Source organism: Rattus rattus, chromosome 2, assembly GCF_011064425.1.
Source record: "Rattus rattus isolate New Zealand chromosome 2, Rrattus_CSIRO_v1, whole genome shotgun sequence".
In the NCBI taxonomy this organism is placed as follows: domain Eukaryota; kingdom Metazoa; phylum Chordata; class Mammalia; order Rodentia; family Muridae; genus Rattus; species Rattus rattus.
This window is the reverse complement of record NC_046155.1, coordinates 155,694,498-155,715,629: the sequence shown is the minus strand read 5'-3', so window position 1 is coordinate 155,715,629 and position 21,132 is coordinate 155,694,498. Positions and strand designations below refer to the sequence as shown.

General features: G+C 46.2%; 2 protein-coding genes across 2 annotated transcripts; one reads left to right on the top strand and one right to left on the bottom strand.

Moving 5' to 3' along the window:
• The first annotated feature begins 5,866 nt into the window (after positions 1-5,866).
• Positions 5,867-10,492, top strand: Klk14 (kallikrein related peptidase 14). The gene is made up of 5 exons (XM_032896062.1): positions 5,867-5,906; positions 7,492-7,660; positions 9,435-9,688; positions 9,812-9,948; positions 10,340-10,492. Exons 1-5 carry the CDS (start codon positions 5,867-5,869, stop codon positions 10,490-10,492), a joined length of 753 nt encoding a protein of 250 aa, XP_032751953.1.
• Positions 10,493-19,794: 9,302 nt separating this feature from the next.
• LOC116893335 (NADH dehydrogenase [ubiquinone] 1 beta subcomplex subunit 4-like) lies at positions 19,795-20,260 on the bottom strand. The gene has a single exon (XM_032895149.1). The coding sequence runs from the start codon at positions 20,258-20,260 to the stop codon at positions 19,856-19,858; it is 405 nt and encodes a 134-aa protein (XP_032751040.1). The 3' UTR covers positions 19,795-19,855.
• Between the last annotated feature and the right edge of the window lie 872 nt (positions 20,261-21,132).

Below are 21,132 nucleotides of genomic sequence, written 5' to 3'. Positions count from 1 at the left end.
CTCCCACCCTGCACCTCCAAAAGAAATCATACCTGTGGGGGCAGGAAGAGCTGAAGTCCAAGCTGCATGGAGAGTTCAAGACCCACCTGGGTGCTTGGGATGCTGCCACAAACAAACAAGCAAACGAACAATCAGGAGTCTGTTGGATCCCCCCAGAGAAGACGGAGCCGGCATCAAGACGTCCCAAGGCAGGTCTCACCACCAAGCCCACGAAGCCCTCAATCTTTACTTCTTTACTTCTCCCTCACCTCTACCTAATCCCTGACCATCCTCACCTCCCCGGAAATACCGATGCAGGTGTCTTCTTGGTTTCCTTGTTCTGGCCGCTTGCCAAAACAGTGCCCTTGCAGGAACCGATTCCAGTCATTTCCAGTACTTCCCACCTCACCTGACTGTGTGTGGTCCTGAAGAAGATCCGGGTGAGCTCTCTCAGTAAACAAAACAAAACAAACAAAAAAAACCCAACTGGGCCATTCGACAGGCACGTCCTCCGTTTCCTGCCACCTGGCCCACGCCCCACAGAGAACCTCGCCCTTTCTTTCCTCTTCCTTCCGCGGACAATGGGATAGGCGTCCTTCCTCTTATCTGGGGTTAATCTCACCACTTAGCCGGCTGTACCGTCCACTTGAGTATTTCCCAACTAGAGCTGGGAAGAGCCCTTCATGTAGGTTCAGATCCCCATGTGGCTTTGTGCAACCCTGGGCAAGGGAGCTGACTTCATCTTGACTTCCTCGTCTAGTACAATGGAGGGTCAGAGTGACGCCGGGATGCTTCAGTTCTCACGCAGGTAGGGGAAGGATCCACCGAGTTAACTTGCTCAACGTGCGTGAAATCCTATTGGTCACATAAGCAGATGTGCTGACCAAGTTGGCAGTTGCCCCGGTGACAGAAGTAAGATTCGGGACAGTCGTGGGTTTTGTACATTGCTTCCTTCTCTTCTCAGCTAGGTAAACGTGCAACTTCCTCTCAACCAGCCTCGGTTTCCCAATCTGTAATCCTGACCCGAGATAGTGTCTACAGACTTCCTATGACACCCCTTGGGTTTCCACTCTCCTCCAAGCATAGTGGTCTCCTCCCGTGGTCTCACATCAGCACGATCTTTCTACCTTAAAGGACCCTGCTTCCTTTTTTTTTTTAAAAAAAGATTTGTTGTGATTATTTCTGATTATGTGGAGGCATGTCCGTCTGTCTGTGTATGTGCATGTGAGTAGAGGCCAGAGGGGGGCATTGGATCCTTTGGGAGCTGAAGTTACAGGCAGTCCTGAGCAGCAGAAAGTGGCTGGGAACCAAACTCCAGCCATCTGCAAGAGCTGCGCTCACTCCCAGACTTCGCTCGGGCCCCTGCTTCTTTTCATGTTGTCTCTTAATACTATACGACATAGAGTTGGAATTACATATTACATTTATGTACTCTTTATTTTCCTTCCAGAATCCAAGGCAGGATTTTCCTTTCTTTCTTTTTTAAAAAGATTTATTTATTTATTATATATAAGTACACTGTAGCTGTCTTCAGACACACCAGAAGAGGGCATCAGATCCCATTACAGATGGTTGTGAGCCACCATGTGGTGGCTGGGAATTGAACTCAGGACCTCTGGAAGAGCAGTGCTCTTAACCATGGAGCCATCTCTCCAGTCCCACCCCCTTTTAAAATTTACTTACTTATTTATTTATTTATTTATTTATTTATTTATTTATTTATTTAATGTTTCTTTTTCCTTATTTGGTCAGCTTTGTTTATTACTGTGCCTCAGGTACCTGGGTGCTTAGTAAATATTAGTGGTGAGTGTTGAGGCAGGAGGAAGAAAGTAGGTTGGACAACAGAAAGAGAGGGAGGAAAGAAGCTGGCTTGCTAAGGAACAGAGCTAGAGTGCTGAGGATGTGGGTCAGTGGATCCAGTGCCTAGCTAGCATGTGTTGATCTAGCATGCTAATTCCCCAGGGTCCCATCCCCAGAACCAGAGACCCCAGGCATGGTGGAAAACACCTGTCATCCCAGCACTCAGGAGTTGGGGACAGGAGCATCAGAATGTTCAAGGTCATCCTCTGCTACTTAACGAATTTGAGGCAAACCTGGGCTACACGAGACCCTGTCGAGATAAAAAACACAAGAACAAAGGTGGGAATGCTGGGCATGTGTAGATGATGCTGGTAATTCCAGCACTTTTGAGGCTGCCAGAGGAAAAGAGTTCAAGACAAACCTGATCTACGTAGGAAGCCAGGGGTGGGGCCGGCAAGGTGGCTCAGTGGATGAAGGCACTTGCTACCAAATCTGAGGACCTCTGAGGACCTGAATTCCATCTCTAGGTGCCACATGGTAGAAAGATATAACTTATAAGTTGTCCTATGAGTTGCACACATGTACCTACACACACACACACACACACACTCACACACAGACACATACATACACACATACACACACACAATCACACAGACAAACACACAGACACACATAGACACAAACACACACACACATACATGCATACACACAGACACACACAAATACACATACACACATACACACACATAAACACAAACACACATACACACACATATACACATACACACACATACACACACATATACACATACACACACATACACACAGACACACACAGACACACAAAGACACATACTCACACTCACACATACACACACATATACACGCAGAAAGACAGAGACAGAGAGACAGAGTGAAAGGTAATTTTAAGGTGGAGAGCAATCGAGGAAGACACACATGAAGACTGACACATGCATACATCACATACAGGAAGGAAGGGAGGGAGGGAATAAGGGAGAGGAGGGGAGGGGGAGAGAGAGGACAGGAAGAGAAGCCTGTGGGTGAGCTGGGTGGTACTCATGAAGCACAGTGTGGATACACTTAGTCCCAATGACCTGCCCTGAAAAGCAGTTAAGAGGAAAAAGGCACAGGGCAGCACTGCTGTCTGTATATTCCAGGATACCCAGTTGTTCCTTCCTCTTCCCCATCATAGCTTCCTCAGCTCCCTCGGCACCCAACACACCCCAAAGCCCTTTGTCTCCAAAGATGTCTCCTTGCTGTCCTCTGTCTTCCAAGGCCACTACCCCATTTAGAAGCCACCAGGGCCGGGACTGGAGAGGTGGCTCAGCAGTTAAGAGCACTCATGGCTCTTCCAGAGGACCCGGGTTTAGTCCCCAGCACCCACATGGCATCCCACAACTGTCTGTAACTCCAGTCGCTGGGATCCAAAGCCCTCTTCTGGCCTCTGTGGTGAGCAGGAACACATGGGGTTCTTACAGGTGAGATGCTGAGGGGTCAGGGAAGATGGTTCTACACACATGGCTTAAGCATGAGAGTCTGAGTTCACGCTCCCACTGTCCACATACAAAAGCCATGTTTGACCACATGTAAGCATGTAACCTTAGCAATTTAGTGGTGGAGACAGGAAGACCACGGGCATGTGACGGTTGCCAACCTAGCACCAGGCTCGGCAGGAGAGCCTGCCTCAATGGAATAGAAAGAGAAGAATAGATCAGGACAGCAGGCATCCTCCTTTGGCCTCCTCCTGTACACAGATGTGTGCACCCAGATGTGTGCAAACTCCATACCTGCACCACACATACATACAACAGGTTACCAAAATAAACGATGCATTTCAGCTCCCAGGACACTTCTATCTTCCTCATCCTCCTACTGTCCTGGTGTTCCTTTCTAGCACCCAGATCACATCTTGCCCTCTAAGATGTGGGCTTCCTTGGGTCTCCATGATGAACCTTCTCCTTCATGGACAGACTGCACATGCCCTGGAATGTATGACATCACTGGCTCTAGCCAGACACCTTCCCAGAGTTCCCAGCAAACATGCTGAAGTGCCCCACACTCTATCTTCTAAGAACCCTACTGCCATCCCGTCACCTCAGCCCCTGCAGCCCTTGTTTCTCTTGTTCTCCTGTCTCTCAGCCTCTGTGCACACCATTTTCCTGTTGACAACCTTCCCTGTGCTTCCTCACGTCACTCGCCGCCCTGACAAACTCCTAGGGGGCTCTAACAGGACTAAGTTTTATATTGACCTGTCCCACCAGACAGTGAGCTTGGAGCTGAGGCCATACACTTGTTCATTAATGCATTCATTCATTCATTCATCACAAATTGTTAAATAACCATGCCATGGAAATCAAAACGATGTTGAGCGGGTTGGGTGTGATTCTAGGGAGTTGAGAATCTAGGAGGAAGAAAATCCTGTCTGGAACAAGGCTGTGATGGGTTAGCAGGTCATGGTGACTTCTCTCCCTTATGGCTTCATCCCCAACTTCTTGCCAGGAGCCCTGTGGGCACCATGCCTCCTTGATTGTCCCATCCTCTTCTGTTCCTTGTCTTCCTCTTCTTCCTCCTTTCTTTCTGGTCTCCTTCTTCCTCTTCTTCTGGCCTGAAACTATATTACCCAAAATGCCACCAACTCATGGCAATCCTCCTGCCTCAGCCTCTTAGGTGCTGAGATTACAGCTGTGAGACACAATAACTACCATTCAGGTATTCTTCTGAGGAAAAAGAATTTTATTGTGTTTTAAGGCTTTAGTGGAGATGATTATATACTCAGCCTTAGTTTCACAGACACGAAGGAGAAACTCACATTCCTTTCCCTGAGGTATCCCCATGGTGACATCTGGTCTACTTGGGTCGCAGTACAAGGCCTAGAGATGAATATTCTGTGTAGAACCCAACATGAATTGTCACGGTGGGACTGTTCCCCTGTGCTTCTGATCCTAAATCATCGGCGATTCTTCTCGAAGCATAGTATGTCTCCACACTCATCTTACTCTTGGGCCTTCAGATCAACTAGTAAGTGAAGCCCCCTGTTATCAGAAATAGTTCAAGGGAAGCCAGGCACGTGGATTTCCACAGGTGTGGAGATGGGCCCTGGAGGAGCACCATCCCTGAGAGATAGCCATAAAGCAGCTTCTCTGGGAGGAAAGTCATTGAGAAGGGAGGTGGGGTGAGGGGAGAGGCTGCAGGCTGAGTCACTGCGTGGTCCAGGAATGGGGCTGCCAAGGCCCAGGGACAAATTATAATCATTAGGTATTTTAAAAGGCTGGGGGCGGGACCAAGAGGTGGCAGATTGCACTGGGACCCTGGTCCAAAGCCCACTACGGGCTCCCCTAAATTCGCTTTCCATCTCTCCTACTTTCTCTGGGTCTGTGTTCCTCTGTTTCTGGGTCTCTGCTTCTCTCTCTTCCTCTCCCTTTCCCTCTCTTCCCCTCTGCCCCTCCAAGTATCATCCTTAGGGCCCCCACCCAGAGATTCTCTCCATCCACTGCGTGCTCTTTGACCAGGCTGGGCACCTCTCTCACTCTCCCTACCCAGGGCCAGCCCCCTCCCCTCCTCCCCTGCCCCTCCCCCATTCTTTCCAGATTATAGCATCTTTCACCAGGCAGGCTCCCATTAATAATCATGTCTGCTTCTCTGGTCAAAGATGGGAGGGGAGGGAGCAGAAAAATCTTGGAATGGAAACTAGGCAATAAAAACAAAAGGAAGAAGGACGGTCGGGGGCGGGGCCAGCTGCCCAGACCATGGATAAAAGGCTTTGCTGGCATGTGCTGGAAGAGACACCACCCCTCCCTCTTTCAAGCTTGCAAGGAGCCAGAGCGACAGGATCCTGGTAGGTATCCTTTCTTCACAGCCTGTGACACCCGTCCTCTCCAACTCTGCTCTCTACATCTCTGTTCTGACTCCATGCCACTGAGGGTCTAGGCCTTAGGGTGACTGGTACTCACTGCCCCTGAGTCTTATTTCTGCCTTTGTTTTGTTTTGTTTTGTTTTGTTTGTTTGTTTGTTTTCCCCTTCCATGTACTCTCTGCATTTCTAGACTTGGACCTCCGGCTCCAGAATGCTCCTTCTACTGACCATACTCCAAGCCTTGGCTGTAGGTAAGAGCACTATGGTCCCCTGGAGACTCTCAGATAAGCTAGGGATGTGTCCTGGGGTATCATTATGCTCTGAGGGACAGCCCTGTAAGAAAAAGTCCAGAGGGGCTGGGAGATGGCTCAACCTTGTAAGCACAAGGACCTGAGTTTGATTTCCCCTAGAGCTCCTTCCTTTAAAACAAAATGGAAGCAGTGGAGTATTGTAATTACCACTGGGGAGGCAAAGACAGGAGCATCCTGGGGTCTACTGGTCAGCCAGCCTAGCCTAGTCAGCAAGTTCGAGGCCACTGAGAGACACTGTCTCAAAAATAACAAAGCTGGACAATGCCTGATAAATGACACCTGAGGCTAATCTTTGAGTTCTATGGACTCACAAGGGTACACATGCAAAGCAGGAGGTAGCAGGGCACACACACAGAGCAGGGAGTGTGTGGATACACACAGAGGAGAGGGGACTGATGCTGAGGACCTCACTTAACTAGGAATTCATATCCACATTCTTAAGTCTGGAGATAGCAAGAAATAGGATTCCAGAGAGAGGCAGCTATAGAAGATAGAGAAAACGAGGAAATAGAGAAAACTCTGATATTTCAAGTAGGCTCTATCTGAAGAGGCTTATGGGGCTGCCTTTGCTCATGTCAGAGAAGATGAAAGTGGGGTGTGGAAGGGTGGAGAGAGTCTGGGGTCTAACTGAGTAGGAGGGATTGGAAGGGCATGGGAACTCCTTAGGTGTGCTGAGGAAGGACTAAAACGGTATCTGGTGCTCTGAGGGGATCACCGGAGAGCCACGGAGCTGGCACAGCAGTTAAGGCGCTCACCACTCAACCATAAGGACTAGAATTCAGACTCCCAGAGCCTACACACACAGCAGCTGTTTGTGATGGAGATCCTTTAATTCCAACTTTGGGAGGCAAAAATGGGATCCCCAAGGGAAGCTGGCAAGCGAGATTACCCATAAGGAAGAGCTCTAGACTAGTTTGAGAACCTCTGCTTCAGGGAATAACATGGAAAAGTGATCAAGGGAAATTCCCAACATACCTTCAGGCCTTCACATACACATAAACACATGAGTATACATGCAGACATGCATACATGGACCCACGTACTTGCAAATATGCACACACACACACACGCACATGAAAATGGAAAAACAAAAATATTCATGGGAACCAGGACTGCTGGCTGTGTGCTGAGATTGCCAGCACTTGGGACTCTGAGGTAGGAAGAATGCTGGGAGTTCCAGGCCAGCTTGGAACATAGTGAGACTTCGTCTCAACCTAAAGGAAAGAAATAAAGTTCTCATGGAAGGGTGGAATCTAAGGCTGTAGCTGAAGCCAGGCCCTGGATGAGGCAGATCGGGACACAATAACAGAAACGTGAAGGTCAGTTGAAGGAGGGGTCAGAAAAGTCTCTGTTTGATTGGGGACATTGTTGAATGTGTATCACACTTGCACTTGGTGGAGCAGAAAGAGGTGGATGGTTTAGGTGTTGAGCCATATAGCAGGATGTTTGCTGGGCATTTTACACCATTGGAGACTAGAGGACATTTGTTCATTTCTTTTCCCCTCCCCACCCCATCTCCCTGTAGCCATAGTCCAGAGCCAAGGAGATGATAAAATTCTTGGTGGCTACACATGTGTTCAGAACTCCCAGCCATGGCAGGTTGCTCTGCAAGCAGGACCTGGGCGTCGCTTCCTGTGTGGAGGAGTCCTGCTGTCAGACCAGTGGGTCATCACTGCTGCTCATTGTGCCCGCCCGTGAGTAATCTCTCTTGTTCTTAAATCAGTGACTTCCGGATCCCAGGGACCTAGTGCAGAAGCTAGCTTTTGATTTGGAGACTAGAGAGGAATCTAGGCTGAGAGGTCATCCGGCTAGAACTATGCTTAGATAATGAAAGCCAGTCATTTGGTTTAGAATCTAAGTCACACGCTTATTCATTCAGTTACCAAGTGGCACATCAGGACCAGCAAAGGCCCCTCCCAGACTAGTACAGTCTAAATTTAGAAACTCAGAACATACCAGGAACCCAGAACCCAGTTCAGAGCACGTGACACAGACATGACTCTGGAAATTATTTTTGCAGTGAAAACACACAACTGTAAGAAAAGTCAGGGTCAAGGGACATGACTCAGTGGGTAAAGTGTTTACAAGCTTGTCAACCTGAATTGGAATCCCCACATCTCATCTGAAAGCTGGATGTAGAAGCATACATGTCTGTAATCACGACATTCCTATTGAGAGTGAAATTGGGGGTGAAATCAGAAGAGTTTTCTCAAGCATTTGGGCCAGCTATAAACATGCAGAACTGAATAACAAGAGATACCCTATCTCACACAAGGTGGTTGGCTTCAAGCTTACACATGTGTGCCACTGCATGCACACCCTACACAGACAACACAGAATAGTCTTGGACCTAGAACTTGTTCTAGAGCCATGTTTGAACTCTGAGTCTATTTACCAGATCCTCTTTGAGCATCCTAGAACTCTGAGTTTGAACCCAAGAATACTGACCATAATTTGTGGTTTATAATCCAGCTCCTCCATGATTTGCAACCAGATTTAGAGCTCAGACTTCAGCCTTGAAGTGAAAGTCAAGGCTATATCTCACACAATGACTGTGACCTAGGTGACTGTCAAAAACGAAAAATTTAACTTAGAACCCAGAGACTTGAGAGCAGAACAAAGTCTAGCAGAACACAGAGTCAAGGATGAAACCCAGATTCTATTTCCTTATATGTGGATCATAATGTATAGCTTAGTCTAGAACCTAAAGCTTCATGGTTGATGACACAGACCAGAGTCTAGAACCATCACTTGTGGGATCTGAGACAGCTTCATCTAGATTATAAGCTCAGATGACTATTTAGAAATCTGAGCCTAGCCAGAGCCCAGAACTTAAAACCATTGTCTAGAACCCAGCTCATAAACAGAAGTCTTATCTATACATGAGCTCTCATCCATGTCTAGAATCCAGAATCAATCTGCTAATATCATAAGTCACTGCTCAAAGTGGAATCCAAGATGATTCTGGAACTGAGAACCTACATTGACATCTAGAACTCAAGGTCAATTTGCAATACAGAGCTAAATGCAGAGCCCGTAGCTTATTCTGAAACATTAAGCTCACATCTGAATCCAGAAGTTATGCCATAATCTAGACTAAATCTAGAACCCTGACCCTTGCCTAGAAAATGTCTAGAACAGAGATCATAGTTGTGTTTTCCCTAGAATATCAACTCTCATTTAGAGTCTAGAGATGTAGTCCACTGAGAAACCATCAAGGACTTAGGAACTGAGTCAAAAACTTTAAATGGCCCTTGAGTATATTCTCCAAAAGGACATCAAATGAGGCTGGGTAAAGAGAAAATGTCCAGGCCATGAAGAAAGGAAGGACATAAGAGGCCACAGAATGCGCAGCCCACAATCAGAGGTTAGACTTTGAGGGAAACATCACTATGGAAGAAAATGGGGCTGGAACATGGTCTGTGGTCAGACTTTAAGCAGTCTTTACTCTTTGGCTTTGTGGGACAGGCTTCTTCACGTAGCCCTGGGCAAGCACAACCTAAGAAGGTGGGAAGCGACACAGCAGGTGCTGCGTGTGGTTCGTCAGGTGCCTCATCCCCAGTACCGACCCCAGGCCCATGACAATGACCTCATGTTGCTGAAGCTACAGAGGAAAGCGCGGCTGGGACGAGCGGTGAGGACCATCCCAGTGGCCAGCTCCTGTGCCAGCCCAGGGACTCCATGCCGAGTGTCAGGCTGGGGGACCACAGCCAGTCCCATTGGTAAGGAGCCCTCATCCTGAAAATGCAAAGCTGGACCTCTGGGTCTGAGGGAGGAGGCTGATGCTGGGCTCCTGGATCCATAGCACTGTAGTTGTAACCTTTCTGTGCCCCCACCCCCACCAGTCAGGTACCCCACTGCTCTGCAGTGTGTGAATGTCAACATCATGCCGGAGCAGGTATGCCATCGAGCCTACCCTGGAATCATAACCTCTGGCATGGTCTGTGCCGGGGTCCCCGAAGGCGGGAAGGATTCATGTCAGGTGAGGCTCAGATTTGATTCTGGGACAATTTTTAGCTGGGTACCACTGTGTCTCAATAACAGAAAAGTCAGAGACCCCAGGGCACAGAGATACAGGAATAACTCAGCTGTGCCTTGTAGTCACATGACCCTTTGGACTTAACTCTATTATACCTCAGTTTCCTTTTCTGTTTAATAAAGATAAATTTCTTAGACAGAGACAGGGAATGTGAAGAGACACAGATATGACTGAGAGAGAGAGACCATATCAGATTCACAGAGGGAGGTTAGGTTGGGGATGTTGCAGAGGGGAGCTCTGCCCCTGCCTGAGGCTGGAGTCAGAGGTGAGGGGGGCTATTGTCTCTGATGCTTACTCCTATGACTGATTCTATTCCCATTTCTCCTCCTTACAGGGTGATTCTGGGGGACCACTGGTGTGTCAGGGACAGCTCCAGGGTCTCGTGTCCTGGGGAATGGAACGTTGTGCTATGCCTGGCTACCCAGGGGTCTACACCAATCTGTGCAATTACCACAGCTGGATCCAGAGGACAATGCAAAGCAACTGATCATCCATTACCATCAGATCATCACCAGCTGTCTCTGTACTTTCACGGCCTCCTCCATCAGACATTTGAGTCCTTCCCAACACTCTAAGGTCCTCTTTAGCCCTCCTTCTTCACTTAAGACTCCAGCCTTTAGCCTCTTCCCTCAGACCCAGGCCCCCAGGCTCCTCCCTCATACCCAATATCCTTTCCCTTATTCCAGGCTCCACCTTCCTTTCCAGGGTCTTGGCTCTGGAATCTCTCTCACAGCTTGTTGTCACAGTTTGAGACTCACTGAGCCCAGAGGCTGGAGTACAAGTGCTCTGGGTCAATATCATCATCCAAAGAAGTCTGCTTCCAAAACTCTTACTGTCTCTAAAATCCAAATAAAAACAAAAATGGACTCTCCCCACATTTCCCCCATGCTTTCTTCACTAGTCTGTTCCCATGAGCACCCTGTGCTGTCAAAAGTGGCTGACTCGAGTCTGCCTGTCGAAATCTGTCCACCAGTGGTTGGGTTCCCCACCTCTGAGCTGCCTCATCCTTGCTAACTGTGCACATAGAGAGTCTTCCTTCTGCTAGTCAGAGGAGGGAGGGCAGCTGAGTTCAAGTCAGCAAAGTCAATCTCTCATTCTGTATGTTCATCTCCAACTTGCATCCCTGACTCCAATCCCCACAGAGGCAGGACACAGATGACCTTGAATGCCAGGGGTCCAGCTCCAGTCCCTATATCTCAGACATATCAACCTCTCCTCCCTCAGAACTGGAATCCAGACCTGAAACTAGACTACGAGCAGGAGTCCAGGCCCAGACCTCCTCCTTCAGACACAGAACCACGAGTGTGATCCAGACATAGCATATTTTGCTGGCCTCGTGCAAGCCATCCCCAACTTCTGCAAGACTGCTACATTATGTATCTCCTTTTCTTACTATATCCCAAGTAGTACTTACTGCACACCTACTATGAGCAGTTATCTGTCTATTTTGAACACCTACTGTCCAGCACTCCTTACCTGAATGATGCAGAAGACATGGTCAAAAGTTCACTATAAAGTCCTGCATGTGCAACCTACATGTTGGCGGCGGGCAGCCCACGTGTAATAGCAAACATCACAAAAGTCATGCAAAGTTGCTGTGATTAAAGAGGCCATTTAACTAGCGCTGGATGTCAGTGTCCGCTGATGCTTAACAGAGACAACTGGAGACACTTCAGATATTTTAAGAGCTGGTTGGTAAAAGCAACCATGGTCAAAACTCAAGAGACATCTATTTATGATGAAACAATTTTAAAAATAAAGTCAAGGGGCTGGAAAGAGGGCTTGGCAGTTAAGAGCACTGGCTGCTCTTGCAGAAGACCTGAGTTTGCTTCCCAGCACCCACATGGCGGCTCACAACCATCTGTACCTCCAATCCAGGGGGTCTGATGCCGTCTTCTAGTGGCTGCGGGCACTGCACGCACACGGCGCACCAGTACACACACACACAGAACACACACACATATAAAAGTAAGTAAATTTTAATAAATCAGTCCATACAGTGGCCTTCCTATGCTTTAAGTTAATAGCTATGGCTTGAGGCCGTTTGTGCCTATCCTAACTGTGCATTTTCTGTTTACTGTAAGAGAGTAGGTGGTGTGAGCTGCTCCAGGATCAGCTTATTTTGGCCCACAGATTAGGGGATGTTGACTATCCTGGTGAGGAAGCCCTGGGTCAGTGCTGCCTTCTCACAGCTCAGTGGGCCAAGAGATGTGGGGAGGGAGGGAGGGAGGGGAGGAGGGAAAGAGAGAGGAAATGAAGGAGGGAGGGAGAAAAGGGAGGGAAGAGAGACAGAGAGAGACAGGGAGAGAGGGAGAGAGAGAAGGGGGAGGGAGGGAGAAGGAGAGAGAGGGAGAAAGACAGAGACAGGAAGGGAGGAGGGGAGGGAAGAAGGGAGAGTTAGAGAGACAGCGACAGGAAAGGAAGGAGGGAGAGAGAAACAAGGAGGGAGGGGGAGAGAATTTGTGGGGGTTCCTTACATGAGCAGCGACTACCCAAAGGCAGTTGCCTGGCGTGTCAACGCCCCATCCTGCAGAACAGGGACTCACAAAAGCTGCAGCCAAGGAGCTTCCCCCCCACCCCCCCACAGCTTGCAGGCAACTGGACAGGTGGGAAAATCCCCCCTCTGGCCACTGTTGCTGTTTTTAGAACCTTGGAGAGAGGCCTTGTGAATCTTGGGAATATTTACTTTCGCAGACAGGTGACATTTGTTTACTTTTAGAGTTTCTTGAATACCCTGCACCTCTCCTTCCTGGAGAAAATGTGTATGCAATTTTAAAATCTTGATTTTATTTTAGACAAGCTCTACTATGCATCCCTGTGTGGCTTAGAACCGACTGTGTAGATCAGGCTGTCCTTGAACTCACCGAGATCTGCCTGCATATGCTTCCTGAGAAGTGGGATCAAACGCATAGGTCTGGTGTGTTTTATCTTTGATTACGTGTATGTGTGTGGGGTCAGGATGTATGAACTCATGCAGGTGCCTACAGACACCAAAGAGACTTCAGGGGTGGATCCCAGAGCTGGAGTTACAGGTGATCGTGAGGTCCTCTGTTTGGAGCTGAGAACTGAGCTTGTGTCCTTTTCAAGAATAACATAGCTCTCAACCACTGAGTCATCTCTTCGTCCTCCACAGAGAGTGGTCCATTATCAACCTGACACATCACGATTAAACCAGAAAGCCCCCTTTCTTGTTTGTCTTCAAGAACTCATATTAATACCACTGAAGCAATATAGGACATTCCAGCTTGAAATTCCAATATAAAGGCTCCACAGCCTTTAAAAATTCAAACACTCTAAAAATTCAGTCATTAAAAATGATCAATTTTTCTCTAATACATCAACGCTTCTTAATCGTGGACTTCCGTTTTTGTTTTTAGATTTATTTATTTTATTTATCTATTTACTTTTATGTATCTGAGATCACTGTAGCTGTCCTCAGACACACCAGAAGAGGGCATCGGATCCCATTAAAGAAGGTTGTGAGCCACCATGTGGTAGCTGGGAATTGGACTCAGGACCTCTGGAAGAGCAGTCGGTGCTCTTAACCACTGAGCCATCTCTCCAGCTCCCAGACGCCTGTTTTTTTTTTTTTTTTTTTTTTTTTTACAGATGTCTCACTCTCAAAGGGAAGAACTAGAACACAGTCACAATCAAATGAAAGCAGAACCACAGTCCAACAATGTCAAGCTCAGTGTCAGACATATTGGGCTCACTTTTGAGCGCCAAAGGGCTTGGACAGCTCCACCTCTCTGGGTCTGCCATCCATAGTACAAGCACCCAGGCTCTGCTACAACATCACCTTCACCAATAGCCTCTCCTGGGCTCTCTCTTCAGTGATTCTGACCCAACCACCCAGTGCCAGGCCTCAGCTCTCTCCCTGGCTCCCCCAGTACTGGGACAAACTAGAGCTGCACCTTCACGAATGGCCTCTCTTCAAGGACTCTGGTCTTGCTACACTGTGCCAAATCTTATTTGCTCTCTATGCCTTCAAAACCAATACCTTCATGCCTTCAAAACCAATATCACCTGGGAGACTCTCCTATGTTACTAAGTATGGCTACAAGCACAGGACAGAGCTGTGACCCTCCCTGAATCACAGCTTTTTTTTGTTGACTCTGAGAAACACTTCCAGATTTCACCTTAACGATACTGGTCTCTTCTTAACCACTGCTGATTTTTCAGTCCTAACTGACCAGCATCAATTGTTCCAGTAAAGAAAAGGTTTCACTTTAGTGTTTCTGGTCTCTTGTTAATCACAGCTTCAGCCCCCTCTGACCAGAACCACAGAATCTTAATTCGAAATATCAAACAGCCCCAATAGTGTCTTTGAGGAACTCTCAGACTTCTGCCTGAGATTTCACAAGCCAGGTCCCCATTGTTTGCATTCTCCTCTAAGTCCTTAAATAGCTCATTAAACTTTGAACACTCAATGGCTTTTATAATCCAAAGTTCCAAAGTCCTTTCATAGTTCTCCCCAAAACATGGTCTGGTCTGCTACAGCAAGACCCCATTCCTGGTGCCACCTTTTGTCTTAGTCAGAGTTTCTATTTCTCTGATAAAGACCATGACCAAAAGCAACTTGAAAAGGAAAGGGTTTACTTAGCTTACGCTTTCATATCTGCAGTCCATCCAAGGAATTCATGGCAGGAACTCAAGGCAGGAACTGAAGCAGAAGCCATGGAGGGATGCTGCTTACTGGCTTGCTCCCCTTGGCTTGCTCCCCTTGGCTTGCTCACTTTGATTTCTTATACACCCTAGGATCACCTTGCACAGGCTGGACCATCACACAGCAATCAAGAAATACACTACATTCTTGCCTACAGGCAATCAATGGAGGCATTTTCTTAATTGAGATTCCTTTTCCCAAATTACTCTAATTTATGTCCAATCAACAAAAAGGGAATGAATGTTTTGATTTAAAACTCCTGAACCTTAAGGAGCACACACACACACACACACACACACACACACACACACACACACACACACACACACACACACACACACACATACACACAGAGGGCAGGGGGAGGGAGGAGGAGGAGGATGGCAGGGGTAGAGGGAGGGGAAGGGAGAGGGGGAGAGGGAGAGGGAGATGGAGAGGGAGCTGGAGAAGTGTTCTTAGTGGTTAAGAACACTGGCTGTTCTTGCAGAGGACCAGAGGTCAGTTCTCAGCACCCACATGGCAGCTCATACCTGCCTACCACTCCAACTCTAAGGGATCAAATACTCTCTTCTGGCCTCTGTCAGCACTGCACGCAGATGGTGCACAGACACGCAAGCAGGGAAACCACCCATATGCATTAAAATTGTCTTTAGTTAAAAATAAAAGAAAGAAAAATAGAGGCCAGAGAGATGGCTCAGTGGTTGAGAGGACTTGGTGGTCTTGCAGAGGGCCTGGGTTCAGTTCCCAGCACCCACATGGTGACTCACAACCACCCAAACCTCCAATTTCAGAAAACTCCACATCTTCTGAATTCTGTGGGTACCAGACATACACGTGATGTACATCATACATGCAGGCAAAACACTTACACGCATAAAATAAAATAAAAGTTTTAAAACCCAAAATGTAATGATTGTGTCTGCTTGCTCCTGTCTCATGTATGAGAGAAGGTGTACTCGTCTTTGTGTGCATGTGTGGAAGCCAGAAGTAGGGTCAGCTGTCTTCCTCTATCAGCCTCTACCTATATTTTATGACAAAGTCTCTTACTAAACCTGAAGCTTGCAGTTTTGAGTAGGCTGCCTGACTGGTGAGATCTGGAGCTCCATCCCCCATAGTCTCCTGTTAAGGTTTGGTCTGTTGCTATTGTAATGCTAAGGGCAGATCTCCAAGGCCTGGTTACCACAGAGAAAAGAGAGTCCACTGGCTTGCAGACCCAAATGATGTTATGTGACCTTTTCCCCAAGTTATTTCTGATTTGCTAATAAAGATGCTATAGCCTACTGCTGGGTAGACTTGAGATAGGTGGGGGCTTGGTGTTCCCAGGGTTGGGTTCTGAGGAGACCACAAGCAGGGAGAAGAAGAAGGTGTAGAGAGGAGAAGATGCTATGGGTTTGGAGTCAAGAAAGCATGGCCCTGACTGCTGGCCAACTGGAGTCAAGAGCAGCCTAGATGGAACACAGTAAATAATAAGTCGGGCAATAGAAAATAGATTTCAGTAGCATAGAGGGTAGATATCGGCCCAGCATTAGTGCTAATAAAGGCTTATTATAAATACAAGGTCATGTGTGTCTTTTATCTGGAAGCTAAATGATCAACAGTAGGGTAGAAGGCCTGGATTGAGATTGAATATTTTCTACAACAGTTCTCAACCCCAGAACTGGGCTAACAGATAGACTCCACTATATTCACCTCATATATGGATCCTGGAAATTCAAATTCCATGTCCTTACGTTTGTACAGCAAGCATCATGACCACTGAACCCTCTCTCCAGCCCAAGGGTTTGTCTTCTTGTGCCGATTTATCTCATATGTGCTCCTGGCTTGTTCCTATTGCACCACACGAGCCTTTTATACGTCTGATTAATATCCCCTCACATGTATTTGCCATTCATTATCCACTCACGCACCAGCTTATGCTGTTTCCATGTCTTGGTTCCTGTGAATAAGGCATGGAGGGCAGATGGATCTTTGAGAAACTAGTTTTATTTCTTTTGGGATATACAGTCACAAATGGGATTGCTGATTCATGCAGTCACTTTATGTATAACTTTCCATAATGGTCACATTAAATGACATCCCCACCAACAACACATAAGGGTTCTCTTCCTCTACAATTTGTCAACACTTATCTCTTAACATGTGTCGAGTGGTCTCTACTTATGGCTTCTATTTTGAATTTATCTGTTGATAAGTTAGTGATACAAACTTCCACTGGCCATTCGCACATAGTTATAATTTTGTTTCGGTTGCTGGGATAAGATACCCCAACAGAAAGCACCTTAGGAGAAAGGGACTTTATTTCATCTTATGATTCCAGTCCATCACTGTGGGGAAGTCAAGGCCGCAGGGAGTTCAAACAGCTGTTCACATCAAGTCCACAGTCAATAGAAGAGAGAAATAGATGCTAGCTTGTCTGTTCCTAGTTCAATGACATCCCCAGCCCCTTTAAGGCAAAGCCTTTTCTTTTCCTTTTCATTGTAATGGGTGTTTGGCTTGTATATATGCATGTGCACCAGCTGCCTGCCTGTTGTCTACAGAAGAGGGTATCATATCTCCTTGGAACTGGAATTACAGACGGTTGTAAACCACCATGTGGTTGCTGGGAATTGAACACAGGTGCCCTGGAAGAGAGCCAGTGCTCTTAACCACTGAGCCATTTCTTTTCTCACATGTTTCTTCACCCTGTATGGGTCCAGAACCCCTACCAAGGGGATGGTGCTATGTCTTTCTACATCAATAAAATTAATTAAGTAAATCCCACACAAGCATGAAGACAATCCCACCAGCCCAGTGTAGACAATCCCTCATTGAAAAATATCTCCTCAAGTCCTTTGTGCATTTCCAGGAAGGTGGTTGTTGTTGTTGTTGTTGTTGTTGTTGTCATTGCTATCAGCATGAGCTCCTTATGCTACGTATTGTGGATATTAATTCTTTATCAGACCTATGGTTTGCAATTATTTCTTTGAAGGTTTATTCATGTTCTGTGTATGGTTGTACACAACCATCTATATCTATATCTATATCTATATCTATATCTATATCTATATCTATATCTATATTTATATCTATATCTATATCTATATATCTCTATGTCCTATCTATCTATCTATCTATCTATCTATCTATCTATCTATCTATCTATCTATCTATCTATCTATCTATCATCTGTCTGTCTGTCTTACATCCACCACATGGATGCAGTACCTGACATAGCCAGAAGAGATTGTTGGATCCCTTAGGGCTAAAAGTACAGGAGGTTATGAGTCACCTAACGTGGGGTCTGGGAACTGAGCTCATGTCTTCTGCAAGAGCAGTATAAACTCTTGACCACTTACATCTCCATCCTATGTCAGATAGCTTCTCTCTTTGAACCCGGAGTTCACACTGAGCTCCATAGTATCCTACTGCTGCCACTTCTTTCAACCAGGCACAATGCTGGGGCTACAGGGACATGCTCCTACACCCAACCTCTTACATATGTGCTGTGGATCCGATCTCAACTCCTCAGGCTAGTACAACGAGCATTTGACTCACCAAACCGTCTACCCACTGGAATTTTGATAGGAATAGAATTGATTCTATAGATCACTTCGTAGGACAAACATTTTAGTGACACCATTCCTTTCACATCCATGAACGTGGGATATCTTTCCATTTATTTGCGTTCTCGTCAATGTCTTTGGCCAATATTGCTATAGTTTTTGGTGAAAAGGCTTTTACCTAAAAACTTAAATATACTCCTAGGTAGTCCATTACCTCTGATGTTATTATGAATGGGATTTCTTTTCCTTTCTTTTTTCTTGCAGTATTTTGTTAGTGTGGAGAAATGATTTATTTTTATATTTTGGTTTTGTATCCTGCAACTTTACTGAGTTCTTTTATTCTAAGTGGAAGGCCATTCGCAGCTGGGGTGATGCCTCAGCAGGTCAAGGTACTGTCACATCTGGCAATCTGAATTCCATCTCTAGGACTCATGTGGAGAAAGAAGAAAACGCCTGCAAGTTGTTCTCTGACTTCACATGTGGACCATGCATGCCTACCCCCTACCACATACAAAATAAATAAACTAATTAATAAAAAATCATGTTATGGGCTTTTAGCTCCGAGCCATCTATCTCCCCAGCCCCCAAAGAATGTTGATTGTTTACTTGTTTGTTTGGCTTGGTTTGTTTGTTTGTTTTTAGCAAGAAGACATTGTGCTTTAGCTCTTTTTTTAAATATTTGAAACAAGTATTTATTTCATTCTCTGAGCCTTTACTAATTCTTTCTTATTTTTGTTAGATATTTTATGTATTTACATTTCAAATGTTAGCCCCTATTCCCCCTCTCCCATACCCCTCCCCCTTGCTTCCATGAAGATTCTCCTATTCCCACCCACCCACTCCCACCTCAACACCCTGGCATTCCCTACACTGGGGAAACAAGCCTTCACAGGACCAAGGGTTTCTCCTCCTATTGATGCCAGACAATGCCATCCTCTGCCACATATGCAGCTGGAGCCATGGGTCCCTCCATGCATACTTATTGGTTGGTAGTTTAGTCCCTGAGAGCTCTGGGTGTAGGGGGGATGGTCTGGTTGGTTGATATTGTTGTTCTTCCTATGGGGTTGCAAACCCCTTCAGCTCCTACAGTCCTTTCTCTAACTCCTCCATAGGAGTTCCCGGGCTCAGTCTGATGGTTAGCTGCAAGCATCCTCATCTGTATCAGTAAGGCTCTGGCAGAGCCTCTCAGGAGACACCCATATCAGGCTCCTGTCAGCAAGCACTTCTTGGCATCAGCAATAGGTTTAGTAGCTGCATATGGAATGGATTCCCAGGTCAGCAGTCTCTGGATGACCTTTTCTTCAGCCCCTGCTCCACTCTTTGTCCCTGTATTTCCTCCCGTGAATATTTTGTTCTCCCTCCTAAGAATGAATGAAGCATCCACATTTTGGTCTTCCTTCTTCTTGAGCTTCATATGGTCTGTAAATTGTTTCTTCAGTATTCCAAGCTTTTGAGCTAATATCCACTTTTCAGTGAGTACATATCATGTGTGTTCTTTTGGGACTGGGTTACCTCATTCAGGATGATATTTTCTAGTTCCATTCATTTGCCTAAGAATTTCATTTAGTCATTGTTTTTTTTTTTTCAGTGATTACTTAATAGGAGATTTATTGATGCAAGAACAGAGGCACCCTTGCCGAACTTAGTAGGAGATACTAAATTTTCTGTCCAGTTTTCCTTCCTGGGTAAGTCTTTCCTTTTTGTCCCTGTCTGTTTTGATAACATAATACCAGAAGATGAGAGGCCCTAAACCTGCCACCGCTCCTAAAAGTGAGTTCTTGGGAGTGGGTCTGAAATTAGGATAAACATTTGCTGATCTTGCATAGGTCCAACGAATCAAGGCAGGATCCTCGATGTGCGTTTGGCGTTTGGGGTCGTTGTACTGAAGCAGATACTCCCGTTTAAGCCGGGCCCTTATGCTCATGCGCTCGACCTGCGCCTTTCGGGTCTCCGGAGACACGTCATACTCGGCAGGGTCGAGGGTACTGGAGAGAGCGGCCAGGGGTGCAGGTTTATACTTGGAAAACGACTTCTTGGCTCTAATCATTGTTTTTAATAGCTTAGTAGTACTCCACTGTGTAAATGTACCACATTTTCCATATCTATTCCTCTCTTGAATGACATCTGGGTTTTTCCAGCTTCTGGCTATTAGAAATAAGGCTGCTATGAACATAGTGGAGCATATGTTCTTGTTATATGTTGGAGCATTGTTTGGGTGTATACCCGGGAGTGGTATAGCTGGATCCTCAGGTACTATTATGTCCAAATTTTCTGAGGAACCTGCAGATGATTTCCAGAGTGGTTGTACCAGTTCACAATCCCACCAACAATGGAGGAGTGTTCCTCTTTCTCCACATCCTCGCCAGAATCTGCTGTCGCCTGAGTTTTTGATCTTAGCCATTCTGACTGGTGTGAGGTGGAATCTCAGGGCTGTTTTGATTTGCATTTCCCTGATGACTAAGGATGTTGAACATTTCTTTAAGTACTTCTCAGCCATTTGATAATCCTCAACTGAGAATCCTTTATTTAGCTCTCTACCCCATTTTATAATAGGGTTATTTGGCTCTCTGGAGTCTAACTTCTTGAGTTCTTTGTATATTTTGGACATTAGCCCTCTATCAGATGTAGGATTGGTAAAGATTGTTTCATAATCTGTTGGTTCCCTTTTTGTCCTAATGCCAGTGTCCATTGCCTTACAGAAGTTTTATAGTTTTATGAGGTCCCATTTGTCGATTATTGATCTGAGAGCATCAGCCATTGGTGTTTTGTTCAGGAAATTTTCCCCATGTGATCCAGACTCTTCCCCATTTTTTCTTCTATTAGTTTATCTGGTTTGATGTGGAGGTCCTTGATCCCACTTGGACTTAAGCTTTGTACAGGGTGATAAGAATAGATCAATTTGCATTCTTCTACATGCTG

Excerpts from the sequence above, each read along its gene's own strand:
- Klk14 (XM_032896062.1), top strand. The coding sequence starts at position 5,867 with ATGCTCCTTCTACTGACCATACTCCAAGCCTTGGCTGTAG. Across the intron at positions 7,661-9,434 it reads GCTGCTCATTGTGCCCGCCC|GCTTCTTCACGTAGCCCTGG; the intron begins GTGAGTAATCTC and ends TTTGTGGGACAG. Across the intron at positions 9,689-9,811 it reads GACCACAGCCAGTCCCATTG|TCAGGTACCCCACTGCTCTG; the intron begins GTAAGGAGCCCT and ends CACCCCCACCAG.
- LOC116893335 (XM_032895149.1), bottom strand. The coding sequence starts at position 20,260 with ATGATTAGAGCCAAGAAGTCGTTTTCCAAGTATAAACCTGCACCCCTG.